Source organism: Choristoneura fumiferana, chromosome 4, assembly GCF_025370935.1.
Source record: "Choristoneura fumiferana chromosome 4, NRCan_CFum_1, whole genome shotgun sequence".
Classification (NCBI taxonomy): Eukaryota; Metazoa; Arthropoda; class Insecta; order Lepidoptera; family Tortricidae; genus Choristoneura; species Choristoneura fumiferana.
In genome coordinates, this window is record NC_133475.1 from 15,944,996 (window position 1) to 15,961,925 (window position 16,930).

General features: G+C 35.4%; 1 protein-coding gene across 1 annotated transcript; it reads left to right on the forward strand.

Annotated features, from left to right (window-relative positions):
* The first annotated feature begins 4,571 nt into the window (after positions 1-4,571).
* Positions 4,572-12,732, forward strand: LOC141427075 (acrosin-like). Its single transcript, XM_074086305.1, has 7 exons — positions 4,572-4,983; positions 5,282-5,461; positions 5,846-6,074; positions 6,298-6,410; positions 9,642-9,803; positions 10,961-11,123; positions 11,586-12,732. Exons 1-7 carry the CDS (start codon positions 4,753-4,755, stop codon positions 11,813-11,815), a joined length of 1,308 nt encoding a protein of 435 aa, XP_073942406.1. The 5' UTR covers positions 4,572-4,752; the 3' UTR covers positions 11,816-12,732.
* Positions 12,733-16,930: the final 4,198 nt, after the last annotated feature.

The following is a 16,930-nucleotide window of genomic DNA, read 5'->3' on the forward strand; positions in this document are numbered from 1 at the left end:
AAGTAATTAAACAAACATCGCAAGTAAAGTATTAGTGTACAAATTTTTGTATTTTCATTTTCAACAAAAGTTTTTTTGCTAATTTTCATTGCCTATGAAGTTACATATCTGTACCTACCAAGTACCATAAACTGTTAAAGAGTTCTCTCCGGCAGAGAGACGATACATACTGGCCAGACCACCAAAACTTTACTACCAGAATATTGTATTGTCATTTGTCATCGAACTTACATAAGTACTTATGCCAAATATCAATTTAATCATCCAATTGACATCCACCAAGTATAGCAAATTTTGAAACTGCGACTTACAAACATACGAACGTTGCATGCAAGTTCGCAAAAAAAAGCTCGAATAAAGGTTAAGTTAGAACGTGGATATAAATTATAAATAACATAGAGATACTCGTAGTGTTAAGGATATATGAAGACACATTAAGTATAGAAGGAACATCTGTCTCGGTTCGAACCTGCGATCTAATGCTAAGCCGGCAGATTTATTGCTAACTGCACCCAAAATGACTTTTATCCTAACCAACGGTATCTGCTTCTATGATGGCATGTTCATAATGGGATTCGTATTGAAATATCAAGTTAAAAGTATATCTTAAGTAAGAGTAATGTTTTCCTTCCGTTTAAATAGAAGTTATTTTAAGCTTCTTTTGTTTACAATTTTATCTACTGCTAGTAAATCCTTGAATTGTCTTGAACGATATGAACCAGAGTTAATTATCTAAATGAATCAATTTTGTCTATCATTGCTAGGATAGATGATGGTCCCCACCATGGTTGCAATCATAAAAAATAACGCACAGAGTTACAATAACATCAATTATTATAACTAATATACAATTTACATAACTTTTACGCGAAATTGATTTTTTTTCCATAACCTAACCAACAAAAAGTTGGAAAACCCTCGACTTTGTCACTTCAAAGTTCAATATCTCAAAAACGGCTGAACCGATTTCGATGAAACATGTCCAAGAACCATTGCTAGAAAAAGTGCTTTGAAATAAAATAAAACCGCATTCAAATCGATCCTCCCGTTTAAGAGCTACAGTGCCACAGACAGACAGATACATATAGCGGTCAAACTTATAACACCCCTCTTTTTGCTTCGGGGGTTAAAAATAGACTACTTCATCTCAGTTTTTTATGAGATACAATGACCTAACAATAATTTTTTTGGGAATATAAAAATGAAAACAGACACACAACATACAAACGCATAAACACAAAACCCCTACCCTAAAAGCATTATACCGTTCCTCGTTCCGTCGCAGATAAAATTATAGCATTTAAAGCACAGATAATAATTACGTTTTAAAATAATATTGCGCTCTTTTTTCATTTAGATTTAGTGATAATGAAACCCCGTAAACAATGTAAACCTCCCATCGATAAATACTTGTTCCGTTTAAAAAACTTATTGATACCATAAGAAAGATTCATACTCGGCGTATTTATAGTATCGTAAAAGCCTTTTTACGACTCGGCATAATCCGCACATAAAATTATAACGGCTGCGGATCGAAGCCACCGAAAATAATAAATCGTAACATGAAGTGAATATAGCATTTTATAGCTACTATTTTTAAAATTATACCTAACTATTCTTAGCCTTTTACGGTGAAGGAAAACATCGGGGGAGACCTGTACACAGTGTACATAACTGAGAAGAAACTAACCATTATGAAATTCTCGATTCGTACTGGGCCCGCGTGGGAACTACAGCCCAAGCTTTCTTATTCTTATAGGAGGCCTGCAGTTGGACGTATATAGGCCGAGTTAATGATGGTTTCCTTCAGCGTGAAATTCCTGCTAAATTTTAAATGAAATTTCATACGTAAATTCCGAAAAATTCAAAGGTCTGAGCCAGTGCCTGAACCCACAATCTTTCACTTGAGAGACCATTAGATCAAACCACTCAGGCCACCACGATAATAATTTAGTTTAAATCTAAATACAGAGGAAGCTGCCAGATCTTCGGTCCCCTGTGACGTCTACTAACCTTTTGGAAATGTCTTTGAACAGTTTTAACGCGCTAGGACCCCACGGACCAAGGGTCTTAATACCGAATGGGTCAAAGTGGAGACCCAAGATCTGGCAGCTTCCTCGGACAAAAAATTAGCTTAGCTATTCAAAGAGGAAACGCTGCCAGCATCTTCGAGACCTTGCCCAAAGGGCACTTTAAGCAATTTGTTTTATTTTATTTTTTTATTTATGTAAGTATTTTAAGTACGGTACTTAGTAATATCAGGTTATTTTTTACTTCTATTCTTTTCACTTCGCTATATTTTCATTTCTTCGCCATCGAAGTGAAAAGCAGAGTATAAAACTCGAGCATTAAACCCATTATCCCCTCGACATTCCTATCCACCCTCGCCGTACCGGCTCGGGTAAAATTTCTCGTTTTATGTCTTGTTGTACAATCTACTATTGTTACTAATAATTAATTAATAACAGAGAGTAGCCTGTTAAAACCTGCCTGTGTAGCCTGTTGTTAACGACAAAAACACATTACATTGCACAAGTCATGCAACATCATGATAGCACACTTACCTATTGGTCCTATCTTAGTTCACTGCTGGACATAAGCCTCTCCAATTGCACGCCACTGGGCACGATCTTCGGCCACTCCGATCCAGTTCTCTCCAGCCACCTTGCGAAGATGATCGCTCCACCTAGACTGAGGGCGGCCCACGCTACGCTTGCCGATTCGTGGTCCCCACTCAAGAATTCGTTTACCCCAGCAATACCTATTTATAAAAGTATAGAATAAGCATGAACGGAGTATATATGTTCGCAATCATCATCTCTTTCAATCCTCGTCTTATGCCATGTGACAGAATGAAGTGCTGAAAACGATTGTGATTCCAGGTGCGTTAGACGATAAAGTCTCAGCTCTTCTTCTTCTTCTTCTTCAACCTTGATCTACCCAATGCTGAGTAAAATTCTCTTCCATTTTAGACCATTCTGTGCGGTCCTGAGTTTTCCGCATTCAGTCCTTCTCAGCCGTTCGCACCAAATCGTATGTCCATCTTGCTGTCTGCCTCCCCTCATTCCTGAACCCCTTTCGTGGTCTCCACTCCATAAACTTTTTGCCCCATCTTCCATCGAACCTACGGCAAATATGGCCCGCCAGTTAGTCCCGTTCTCTTGCGTATTTCGGTGTTCCGGACGTGATCGTGTAGAGAAATCCCCAACATAGCACTTTCCATAGCCCTTTGGGAGACTTGTAGTCGATGGACAAGCTGCCGAGTCAGCGTCAAAGTCTCAGCTCTAAAACGAGTTATCTTCATGAACGAAAACGATCCATTCTTCCTTCAAAACCTTAAGTATCCATTTAACTCCAAATCAATATCGAAAGCAAATTTAAAGTAGAATTACACTAACATCAATATAATTTTGCGAGTTCAGTATTTGCTGAACGTGACTGTCGTCCGTTCCGTAGTATTACGTTACGGCTTATTACTGAGCCGGGTGATTCCTGTCGAACTTGTATTGTCGACGTCACGAGCCCATTCGTCAAAGTTGACGTAATTGTGTTCTCCATGCAGAATAGCCCATCTGCCTTTAAGCTAATGGATTGCATTAGTTAGAGCAAAGCACAATTTGATAGCAACGGTTCAAAAGCTCATTTTGCGCGGATATGTAACGTGTCGATTTTAAGGTGAAAATGCATGTTAGCGGTAAATAACTGTTGATTGAGATTTATATATTAGCATTGCCAAAGAACATTATCTATTTGATCATCATCATCTCTGCCTATACACATCCCACTGCATTATTTGTTTATATTAGGAACGTATAGGTAGGTAGGCATAAGGTTGCCCAACGAAGTCTAGTTTTTTTAAATGGTAACAATTTTCAGTTCATCTGATGGAATTTGAATTCACATTTCCTGTGGCTTCACGTGCGACTTGTAATACCAGTTGGACAACAATAGTGTATAATATGTTTTAATATTATTAGTGGATGCGTTTACGTCCCGCAATACAAAATCTTCTTTGTTTTTGTAAATCTTAAACTTGGGTAGTTCAAAAATGTCGATAGAGTCATTCAACTGTTAATATTTCAGTAGACATATTATGTACACCAATTTGTACTAAATACGGCTCCGACAGACAAATTGTTATGACATGCGTAATAAAACCAAATAAAGTAATACTGAATACTAAACCCAAATAACTATTATGCGTTGTTACTCATAACCAAATAAAATAATAAAGTAAACAAACAATAAACACACTTAATTTTCATTGTTCGAAGTTATGTAGTTTTAAACAGAAGTGCACTCATGGCCAGCTTATTAGATACACCTGTTCACAACATCTGCGAATTATTGTATAACAAAGAGTGTGGGTTACTGGGTCATCTACCTTTACCAGACTTGGCACGCATAATACTATAACTAGAAATAATTTGTCATCATGACTAATTAATACTGACCTAATAAATTTGTAAAAACTAAATTATAACAAAGCCTTTTTGCAACATATGTCTCGTCCATGAGTCACTGAAAACTTTCACTTAAAAAGACCGAGTTTCATTCAAGTGACCACAATTGTTCTGTCACAGTGCGACGGCGTTCGTTGTATTATAGTTTTGAGTGAAATTAGGACACAGTGTATTAAGTGTTCGGTAACATTGCGTGTCAATGATTGTCAATCTGTGCGTGGTTTTAGTGTTTGTTAGGTTGTTTAAATAGGTAGTGAAGGTGTTAGCTTTAACAAAAAAAAACAATAAAATGAACCGCTTGTTCTATTGGGCATGTGCAGTGCTTTTACTTAACGGAGTAAGTTCTATGGCTATACATGGACCTGCTTTAACGAGGTACGATCCTTGTGGTTTGGGTGTCATTCATTTCGATAAAGTTACGCAAATTATATGGCGTGCGGTAGTGAATTTTGAATTGTACCCGCATTTGAGTGCAGCAGAAATTGATATTCAATTCGGACGACAAGTGGAAATTTACGGGGTAAGTTGTAATTTATTATCTTCGAAGAAGTTTCAGAAAGTTTTCATTAAAACGTGAATGAAACTAATTTGATAGAGTTGAAGTTCCTTGTTTATAAACGCTGCTTAGCTTAGGTACATAAGTCAAGCCATATTCTAGCCTTTATCTGTTTACGCCATTTTGTCTTTATCAAAACGAGATAAAAGTATTATTTTATTCATAAAAAAATATCTATTCCGGTACTAAATTTAAAAGCAAATTTATGTTACCTGTCTGAATGAAAGATAATGTATACTAAAATGATGAAATGTTTTTCTAGAGCTCCCAAAATTCCACAGTGTCTGTAAGAGATGACTGGCACAATTTCATTCTAAAACCCGAGGGAGCGCTGCCGAAACAATATTTCTTTTACCTGAGATTGGCTGATAATGGGACCGAAGTACCTACAGTAACGAAGTTCTCACTGAACAATGCCACGCTTTGTAATGACGCTATAAAGGTATGCTAGACCGTTATAAGCCCTAATTTTGAAATGATAGAGTGTAAAATGGAAAGCAGAGTCGATGTCAACTGACGAGGAAAATTCTATCGTCATTTGTTTTCAATGAGATCAGTTTCTCTTCTCACTTTTTATCAAAAACATGCCGGCGACACTGCGTTTATAATAAAAGCATCTTATTTAATTTCAGTTAAGGGGTGATATTAAATTCCAATCCGTTTTCTCTCACAATACTGATTCCTCTCTGAGGTTAATTAAAAACATTTTCTGCCACCAGTTTCTCCACGTCGTCCCTTTACTCCTTGTGTTTCTAAAGTATTTTCTTGAAATTAGCAATGACGTATACTACAACAGTAAATCCTAATGAAAACAGCACTTCTTCAGGCATCGTTAACCATCGACTCGCTGAATCGAACCACAAATGAACACGATAACTACAGACACGTCTGTGGAAGGCGATCGTTGGAGCACGCCGAACTGACGTCTGTCCGGACAGAATCTCTGGCCGGTGATTGGCCGTGGCACGTGGCTCTGTTAAAGAAGGACCTATACAATGACGTCACAAGATACGAATGTGGTGGAAGCATTATATCTAGAACTGCTATTCTGACAGGTAGAAATTTAGTAGTTATTATTAGCAATTTAAAAAATTGAATCGTATGGCAGAGTAGAACCTTTTCATACTCAATATCCCGCTGACTTCTTTGCCAGATTTGTGGAATGTTAATATGACATTTGCATCGAAAAGGTTTCACCCTCAGTTTCTTCGACTGTATAAAAGTCCGTTGCATAAATATCTAGATTATTTGACTTGAATATTATTTTGCTGTTTACAGCCGGCCATTGTGTCAGTAAAGGTGGAGACTTGATCGCAGCCCACCTAGTGGTAATTGTCGCGGGAGTCAATAATCACTCGGACTTATACCAAGTTGGACGGCAGTCTTTGATTGTAAGTTTAGTCACACAATACATAATAGTATAAGTACCTACTGAAGATTATTTCTGCAAACTCGCTTTAATAAATATCTACTCTTGCTCGACACAATAAAGAGCAATTTCGGTCTTGCCACTTTTTCAATCGCGTATCTCTATCTCTTCTCACTACGTTAGGGCTGTTTCCTTTAAAAAAAAAACCCGCGGTTTTACCCGCGACTTCTATAATTATATTATGAGATATCGCAAAAAAATCCCGTGAGAGAAATTATATTGTAAATTTCACAAATGTTAATCCAACGTTCTATCATAGTTCTATCGGGTCAAACTTCAATCGGATTTTCTATAGTTCAATCGGATTTTATCCCGATCCTACAGAGTAATAAAGAAAAATAATTTAAACAAATACAAATAGATAAATAATCTACTGATAACAGACTAACAAATATATGCAATCTGACCGGCGCGCGGCAGCCCTGTGAAATTAGTCCGTCCAGACGATGTGGCCAGGTACTTGTAGCTACTAAATTAAAATGCAGATTGCGCCACGCCCGGTTTAGTGTTGACAAACAAATCTTAGGTTTACCTGTTGAGCATTATAATAGAGCATTGTCATAGTGAGGTAATTGCTCGGAATTGTTTATAAACAGTAGAGATTGGTAATGATTGATATGAGACAGTTGCATAATGTTGTAATGAAACTTGTTAGATCTAATAAAATTGCGTTTAATGACTTCACAATTTACCTAGACTTTTTCAACACAGTCAAGCTACATCTAAATCAATTGGCAAAGAAAATGGAAGGGCCAAGAAGTCTGTACCACTCAAGCCTGATAAATAACAGTAGGTATTCCTGCTCTGTCAAGTAAGTTCAACAAGAGCGTACGGGACGCTCAATGGAGTATTCCACAGTCAATAACAAATGACAAGGAAAGACAAAGGAGTGGGTTATTGAATTGATTTACAGATTAAAATAATACGAGTAATATTTGAATGTAATTATGGTCTTTAATGGACTGAGCCAAAGCATTCACGCGTACTAAAAAGTTTCTACGTTAGGTTTTTGTAACATTATGACTGAAGTACCCACCTAAATGTCAAGAAATAAAAAAATAAAATTCGTTCTTCTAACTAGTTCGCAATTCTGACCATAATCCGATCAGTTATTTCATAAAGGTAGGAATCTTATCTTGGCTTGGCTCGTTTCTTATTACAATGTTACTCAAGGGACGATGGTAGAATATAGTATGCCTATATTACGAATATTTAGTATTTTGGGCGATGAATTAATTTACGCATCGATATGCATCACGATTTAATTTTAGTGAGCTGATATTTTGACACATCTAGCATCATGACCACGCTTATTGTGGTGTAGAGGCATGAGTTTTGGGTCATTTGTGAAGTGCCATAAAAAAGGCAATCAATATGTTTACCGTCAGTTTTTTATAAGTTATTTATTAGCATTACAAAAATTAAAAAGTTAAAAATTCAAAAAATTAGCAGCTAATGAAGTGGGGGTCTCCAAAAATTGGCACGTGACCATACCCACGATTTCAACCGTCCTAGCAATATGAAACAAAAAAAAACTAATTGTTTACACGCTTTAAGTCGCTTAAATTGAAGTTTTAGTTAACTACATTACAACTTAACACCCACCAGCCATTAAACTCAGACAAATACGTCGAAATATTGAAAGCTCGTTACATTTTTTCGTCGTCTACGTACCATAGAAACAAGTAAAACATAAGTAATTAATATTTGTTATACATAACGTTTTTTGTACGTGGGCGTACGTTTCACAACACCAAATTAGTTCGAGTATTCGCCCCCGAAAACTCCCACATAGCATTCTTAAATTGTAAGAGTTATTTCCGAGATCTCCGAAAGAAATATTATTATAAAAATTGCTCATTTATAAATTACATTGGCAATTACCGTCAAGCATTTTTCTTGTCTAGTAGACTTCACTTGATAGATATTTTTGTGCTTACGTAGTTAACGTAGTTACGATTACGTCCTCCTGTGCTTTTTAACCGACGAAAAAACGGAGGAGGTTCTCAAGTCGACGCGTATATATATTTTCCCTATATATATGACCACGCGCATAACTTTGTATAGAGTAGTCCTTTTTTGGTAATTCTTTTTTTTATTGGATAGTAGTAGGTATACCTTGAAGTTGGTCACGTATAAATTTGGAAAAAAAATTGTAAAGGTGGGAAAAAAATACTAAATAAAAACTATTTAACAAAAAAATTACACCGCCGAAAAAACTGAAAACCAAAAAATTAAAACCTTTTTATTTTTTGCATTTCAGTTTTTTCGGCGGTTTAAATTTCTTGGTATAAAGTTTTTTTTAAGACTAGTATTCTGCTCTCCTAAGCAAAAAGCGTTATATCAAAAAATCAGTATTGAGTTATTTACTTGTGTAGCATAAGGGGATCCTATGCCCCAATGACCTTCAATCTGGACTCCTTAGTTTTCTAATGTTTTTTGTAGCTTATTATATAAACAACAACGGCTTTAATCAAAAAAGTATCCCATATTTACTTCAAAGTTCCTTGTCTTCGAGATATTTGGCATCAAAGTTGAACAATTTTAGGTAAAAAAACTGATTTTCTGGCCATAACTTTTGTGTTAATTAGTTTCAAATGAAAACCCTCGACCAGTTTTTAGAGACGTCAAAGACGAGCCCAAATATGTAGATTTCGTATATAGATCTTTCACGTCAATAGAGATACGAAAAAAGTGTTTTTTCAGACAATGTTTAAAAAATCATACAAAATTAAGTTTTTTTTTTTTTTTTCAAAATCCGGTATACAAAAATGGAGATAAAAGATTGGAGAACCGATAGCCGTTTGACTTATAATTTTATCTGTAGTGCAAAAGAAGAAGATACGATTCAAAACTTGTCAAAAATCGATGAACCTCGGGTAGCCCCTTAAGACATTCGGCATCAGATGGTATAATAATTAATCAAAGTGTTTTGTTTTTTGAGAGCCTCTTGCTTTATGAGGGTAGTTCTAGCCTCCAGAGCCCTCGAGTACTTTATAAAGAACCAATTAAGATTAAGAATAACGGCCGAATGTACTTTATAAAGTACAAATTGTTCATAGAATAAAGAATTCTAAGAATTTTGAAATAATATCAAAAATAACAAAGCAGGTCTTAAGTACTAAGTTTGTTAAAAAATGTCAGGACTCAGGAGGTTAATGAATTAAAAAAATAATTATTTGTGCGATTTCAGGCTCAGAAGATAATCCTTCATCCAGGGTACACCGACGTTCAGGCTACTTCGGACTTGGCCATAATTAAAGTGAACAAGTTCAGATACACCAATTACGTGCAGCCTATCTGTATTTGGGGTCCGGTGTATGAAAAAACGCAGTTGTATGGAAAACAAGCGACGGTACTATAAGTTGTCATACTTTTTTAACTATCGATAATTAGAATTTCTAAATTAGGAAGACTCACCTGAAAAATTTCCACGCTAGTTCCGCCGAGCAAATTTGCACAACAAAATCGTGAGCATCGTTTGTATTCATTTTTTAACCGACTTAAAAGAGGAGGAGGTTCTATGTTCCAATTTTCGTATTTTTTTTTTGTATGTTCACCGATTACTCAGTCAATTGTGGACCGATTTTCAAAATTATTTTTTTAAGCAAAAGGGTATTCTTTTGAGGTGGTCCCATTATCACCAGATCAAGATCGGATGATGGGATCCTAGGGAAATCGAGGGCAAATCTCAAATTTTATAGGCACACCTATGGCGATTTTGGCATTTTTAGCATTAAAATAAGCATTTACATTCAGAAAGTATCATTTGGTAAACTGAACCTGATGAAGAAGACCGTGGATGACCAATGGAACTAGTCAAAGCTAAGTAATGCTCGCTCGTCTATAAACGATCATGATTAATATATCTAGATAAGCGACTAAGAAGGAGCTTTTAGTTATGATTCTTTCGAACTGATCTGATGCTGAAGCCGGAAGGTAGGCACCGGAACTCTGTTATAAAACAACGTAACTAAGCCGTGTTTGGGCTCAATGGAATCGTTGTGAGATGTACTTTGGCTACAAATCATTAAAAAGAGAGAAATAAAGAAAAAAATTAACAAAAATGTAAAACCGACTGATGATGAACATCAACCATATCCATACTAATATTATAAACGTGAAAGTGTGTGCGTTTGTATAAGCGCCTTTCACGTCGAAACGGAGCGACGGATTGACGTGATTTTTGGTATAGAGATAGTTTATAGACCAGAGAGTGACATAGGCTTCTTTTAATCCCGGAAAAATGCACAGTCCCCGAGGGAACAGCGCGCGATAACAGAATTTCGCGCGGGCGAAGCCGTGGTCAAAAGCTAGTATTTATAGTATTTTTGGACGCTACTTTGAAGCTCAAATTTATCGATAAAAATTTTCATTTAAACTTTTTCTGACTCTCGCTACAATAAAATGACGAAAAATAACATATTATTATTACATACCATCATGATGATTTTTTCGCACGTTCTTTGGAATTTTATTGGGATTTTTACATTTTCACTTTACAATCCGTAGGTTGTGGGCTTCGGCTATACAGAGAATGACAAACCATCTGAAGTTCTTCGATCAGCATACACCATGGTTCAGAACGACTCCACGTGCATAACATTCTCGCCTGTCATCTACACTAGTTTGCTAAACGAGTTCTCGTTCTGCGCTGGATATGGACCGGAATCTGGTGAATGTTACGCTTTTTGTTTATAATTTGAGCCATACAGTTACGCGCGCTTCTTGAACTTTTTAACGCACGCTGATATTGTAATGATAAACAGATTACGTTCGTGGCTTGTTACGAAATTTACAATACAATGTTTACTACATTTACGTGGATTCTTATTTAACAGTTTTTTAAAAGGTTTTGATACTTTTTTTTCTATAATAATAATAATAATACTCTCAATATGTATCAAAAAATAAGTAAAATATTTAAATTTGTGAACACAAAAACAAAAAAAAATTAAAACATGTTTTACTATTGAATATGGTTTTCTGAAAGATATTAAGTATTTGACTTTCAATTTGAGACAGCTTTGCTAGAAATAAACATAATTTTAATTCTCGGTGCAACCTATCTATTTACATACATACTTACGAACGTATTAAGTTAAATAAAAGCTTATAAAAATCTATCTTTTCCCAGGTATCAACCCCCGCAACGGTGACAGCGGTGGTGGACTGGTGGTCGGCACTATGCAGCACGACCACAAGATCAGCTGGTTCATACGTGGAGTTCTTTCTAAGTGTGGTGTGTCTCCGGGCCACACAAAATGCGATCCCACATACTACGTCGTCTATACTGACGTCGGACCACATTACACGTGGCTGTACCATCATTCCGGGTTGAAATATAACGACAACATTTTGTCTTAAAATGTGATATTAAGATACAAGGGACAGGCAGATTTTTATGGATACCAGCCTGGAAACCAGAAACTATAAGCAATCTAGTAGGTACTATCGAGAAGGTCTTTTTGTTTTACGGCTTGGACGAATGGAATTCTCAAAATGGAATGAGAATGACCACAAACACAAGAGTGTGCATAAAAAGCTAAACACAAAACCATGGTTAATTAAAAAAAATTGTCACTCTACGACACTGAATCTTAGTTTGAACGAAAACCTTTATAGTTACATTGAAACTCACATTTTCTTTGTCGCGATAAATATTTTATTATACAAAGATTTGGAACCAGGCGAACCAGCTGCAAGCGTAAAAAATTTAGAAGTTAGATATATAACCTATCAGGTGACATACTGCTCATCATTATTGATCACATAGACTGAATAGCCCATTCTGCGTTCATTTGGGTTAATTTATAATAACAAGTAGGTACCTGTTTTTACAGTGCTTATTTGGGTATCCGAAAAAATAAAGATGCAGCAGCTATAATTTTAATATAAATTGCGGAGACATTTGCGGGAGTTTAGGGGTTAAAATTTAATGCTATCGCTGCTTTTGAAGGCTGACATTTTTAAGACAAAAGCACTAAATATAAAAAGTCTTAAAATACTTAAACGTTTACGATGTCGTAAACCAAAGTCCTCGTAAATATGTTTCATAATATTCAGGTTAAATAATTCGATTGAAATGCGTACTTTTGGGTTCAATTTTAGCTCATTATAAAAGTGTGTCACAAAAACATCTGAAAAACACTTCGTATGTTTAGAAGTCTTATACAAATGAAGATTACACTTAAGTATATAGCTATCATATAAATCTTTAAATTGTTTATATTAAACATTTAAATATTATTTTAAGTACTTTTTAAATACATTTTATAAATGCATGTTGACGTGTTTTATTGTGTTTTAATAAACATAAAAAAGTGATTCATTATAAAATCTTATAAAAAGCAAAGATTAACTGACTGTATAACTGATTACTGATTACTTTAGAGATTACTATAGGCTTTTATCGTGCGATTAAAAAGTACGGTTTGGTTATTTCATACCTAGATCTATAAGTATTGCATGACGCAGCAATTACAAAGCACTGATTTAATTTCTTACGATATAATAAGCTAACTTTGATTGGTTTTTGGAGTCTTTTTGTATTTTTTTTATTTCATCTCCAAATTTGTTACTTTGTTTTGTTTTTTTTTGTTTTTTTTTTTAAACCAATCATAATTTGATTGCTTAGTAGCAACATCTCTTGTCTGGGTGAGCGGTTGGTTCCGAAAGATTGTGACGTCTCTCGATGAGAGCGGAACATAGATGTCGCTAGTGCTGCTGCATAAGTAGCGTAGTAGAAATAAGCAACCTGAGATATGTATGCATAGGAAAAATTCGTGTCTAGCTTCCTGTCCAGCGGTGGTGTAGGGGTTATAGCACGCAGCACGGATTGCTGAGGACCTGGTTTCTATTCCCAGCGCTGGTCTCTTTTTCTGGTTTTTCTGTGCATCCATGTCTCAGTTTGTATTTTCGATAAGCTAACTTTAATCAAAATGTAGAATTTTTAAAGTAAGGACGCTTGACTCTTCATAAAATATGATAACTTTTTAAAGTAAAAGATAGTATGTTTGAGCCTTTAATAAATTTTATAATAGTAATTATCATTATGGGACAACTGACACCAATTGACCTATTCCCAAATTAAGCACTATGAATAGCGTGTGTGTTAGCGTGATAAGTCCTGTTTGTGGTATTTTGACTATGAGTGAAAATCACGAAAGTTTAAAACGTTATATTATGAACATACTCAAAAACATATAAAACATCCAAGACTGAAGAACGAACTTTCGTATTATTCATACATATATTTACCCCGACCGAGAACCGAATCCAAGACCGGAAGCTTCATAATCATATCCGGTCGTCTTTGACTAGACAACAAATTTTTACATGGAGTAAATATAAACCGACAGAACAGTTGAATTGATCTTGCATTGCTTCAATTTTTGATATGTAGTTTCAATTTAAGCTCAATATAAACAAAAACATAAGAACACTTCGTATACTTGCTAACTGCAAAGTGAAATCGTGACTATTCTCATGATCACATCAATTTCATTATTTGTTTTTGTTATCAATGTTTTATCGGGTGTTGAATTAAATTTATCGCTAGTAAACCGGCGTTTATTTAATTACATCTATACTGAAGTTTAAAACAGGATGCCTCACACGAAGACTTCAAAACGGCCATAAATTCTGTGGAAGCAGTAAGATCGGTTTCGACGCTCGATCTCATGCTAAAGTCGCCTTTAATCTTTTAAAACGATGAAAAAATCTAGTTTTTTTTTTCTTTTTAGCTGATTCTTCTTAAAATATCTTTGATATCAAAATCCTTTTTGTTCTCTTTATATGTTTTTAGGTATCCGTTTATTTCGCAACTTTTCATTTCGCAAACTCTAAAACTGTAAATAGTTCAGGATTTATTACAGGGCCTTCGTGTACGAGTAGAACCCTTTAGGTTAGGTTAGGTTAGTTTTATGAAAAACCTGAAATATTTACAGTTTCAGAAATATTAAACAGTTGCGAAATGAATGAGGTTGCCAAACGTTAGTTGCGAAACATTAGTGAACCATGTTTTTAACACGCTTGTATATCTCTCAGAATCTCTCAATTTCATTTTCACTCATTTCTTACTATTGTATGATACAAACGATGGCAATTTTTATGCGTTCTGTTCTCAGCTTGATACCTCCACTCCAAAAGGGTATTGATAGACGGACAGACAGGTGTGTGTGTGTAGGTGTGATCCTTAAACGCTTCCGTTTTTCCTCCCAAGTACGTACCCCCAAAAATCGCCATAATATGGATGAAACGCGTATTAATTAAAATAAAAGTATTTGATTAGCGGTGAACGATTTATTGGTTCCCCGAAAATGATTGCATCAAACAAATTTAGGTCGGAGTCTCATCGGCCTGTAAATATAAAGTGTGAAAATGTTATGAAGCTACAGAGAAATTATGAGCGGTTCAGCGAATTCTCTTAAACTTGTTTGATGATATTTTTATGAGTATGAGTGACAAAGTGAGGATATGATGTGATGAATACCTTTATTTTGAAACAGTATTTAATCATGCTCATTATTATAGTCAAGTCAGTTTAGTTTTAACCCATGACTTCGCTTGTTTTGTAATCGTAGCGCGTAAAGGCTTCTTACATTTTTCAGATTACCGAGATTTTCTTTTACATCTTTTTGTCAAAAGATATAGTGATGAAAATAAAAAAAGCACGTAGCAGAATACCGACCGTCGACTTTTTAACTTTAGATACCTATATTAATTTTCGATATTCAGATATCTATATAAATTAAACAAATATCTTTATCTGACGCATATGGACAAATACGAGGGATGGAAAGCCAGAGACGTCTTTAACTATCCACTACTGAAACCCGCTTGAACACTTATCTTCATTTCACGCTATGGACAAATACGAGAACGATGAACGACAAGCCAGAGACGTCTTTAACTCATCCACTGCCAACGCTGACAATCCGCTGCTTGTCACTTACCTACTTAAAAAGGTAAAAAATAATAATATTTTAGGTATTCACAATACCAATCTTTTAGTGCCACTAATTCGATTGAATTATGTACATTCAACCATCGCAACTAATAAACTATTAGAATAGTTTATTTAATTAATTTGGAAACAAACTTTTGTTTTAAGAAACTTTCCAAGCGGGTACGCAAAAATCACATCATGGTTTTCATTATCGTTGCACTTGGAATACACATGCAAAGTTTAATGTATCTAGACTCAGTGGTTAAGATTTTGAATAGTTATCTTGTGGGAATATCGGAATGAAAACAGCCTCAGTGATATTTCAAACATCAAGCTATCTACACATAGAATTAAATCTAAATCCGTCCACAGTATGAAATGGTAACACAAACCCGTATTCAGTTGGATTCTATTGCACTATTTCTTTGCGGTCCGATCGAGTAATCCATAAGCTCGTAGATTCTCCTTTGAGAATTCAGAAACTGGAAAATTTTACCCTATGATGAAACATTAAAAAAACAACATACGTATTTAATCTTGTGAAGTACAGGTATTGGTTTTATCAGAAGTACTACTGTGATAGAGTTTTAGAATCAATTTTATTCTTCAAATATGCCAGTGAATGTTGAAAATGGACTATGATTTGTGAAAATGGAGTGTAGATATTTGTGAGGATTCGTGCGAGTGTGGAGTAATTAAATTTTGCAATAAAATATGCGCAACATTATCTTTTACTGAAATATCTTATGTCAATGGAGATGACCTAATAAACAGTCACTTATTCGTATATCACAAAAATTGGTACCAAACATCTTTCTGTAATATCTACTCAGCCTAAGATTTACAAATCACTCGAGCTCCTAACTCGAAGTACCGCCGACAAAACAATATTGACTTTCCCACCGGTACGGACTACAGCTTAATAGTGATAGCGGTATGTTTTGACATGTAATTCACGGTTTGATATTTGCCCGGTCGTTAGCTGTTGTATTGTCAGTCGCGGTCAATTAGGGTCGCGTTGTTTTTGATGGTTAACAAAATGTTTTTGCTGACGGTAGCATGGGAAAAAGATTTTAAGTAATATTTGGGTAAGTATATGATGAATGTTAATGTCTTGTTTTGTAGGTACTAAAAGTTTCATTGTTTTGTCATTAGTTGTCGATAGTATACATAGTAATGTCGTAGGTACTAGGTCTCTTCTTCTTTATCTTAAGAGTTATACTCTTGTCGGTGGAGTATCTTCTAAACATCCCGCCTCTGAGCCATCCTCTTGACCTCTTGATACGACGCAACGCCGACTTTCTCCCTTATCTGATCGATGTAGCTGCGCCTAGCTAGGTCAACTTCTTCCTCTCTCCCCTTCGATCTTTCCTTCCAAAATTGTTTTGAAGAAACCGTCGTGTCGTGTTCAGGATTGTTCTCCGTACTGTAACCAATCTCAAGTTTCCTCATTGGTTTTCCTTCCCATCCAACTTATGCTAGGTACTAGGTAGGTTACATAAAGTAATATGGCGTCCATAATACCTACTGCA

Coding starts and splice junctions, on each gene's coding strand:
- LOC141427075 (XM_074086305.1), top strand. CDS start 4,753: ATGAACCGCTTGTTCTATTGGGCATGTGCAGTGCTTTTACTTAACGGA. Junction 4,984..5,281: donor GACAAGTGGAAATTTACGGG/GTAAGTTGTAAT, acceptor ATGTTTTTCTAG/AGCTCCCAAAATTCCACAGT. Junction 9,804..10,960: donor TGTATGGAAAACAAGCGACG/GTACTATAAGTT, acceptor TACAATCCGTAG/GTTGTGGGCTTCGGCTATAC.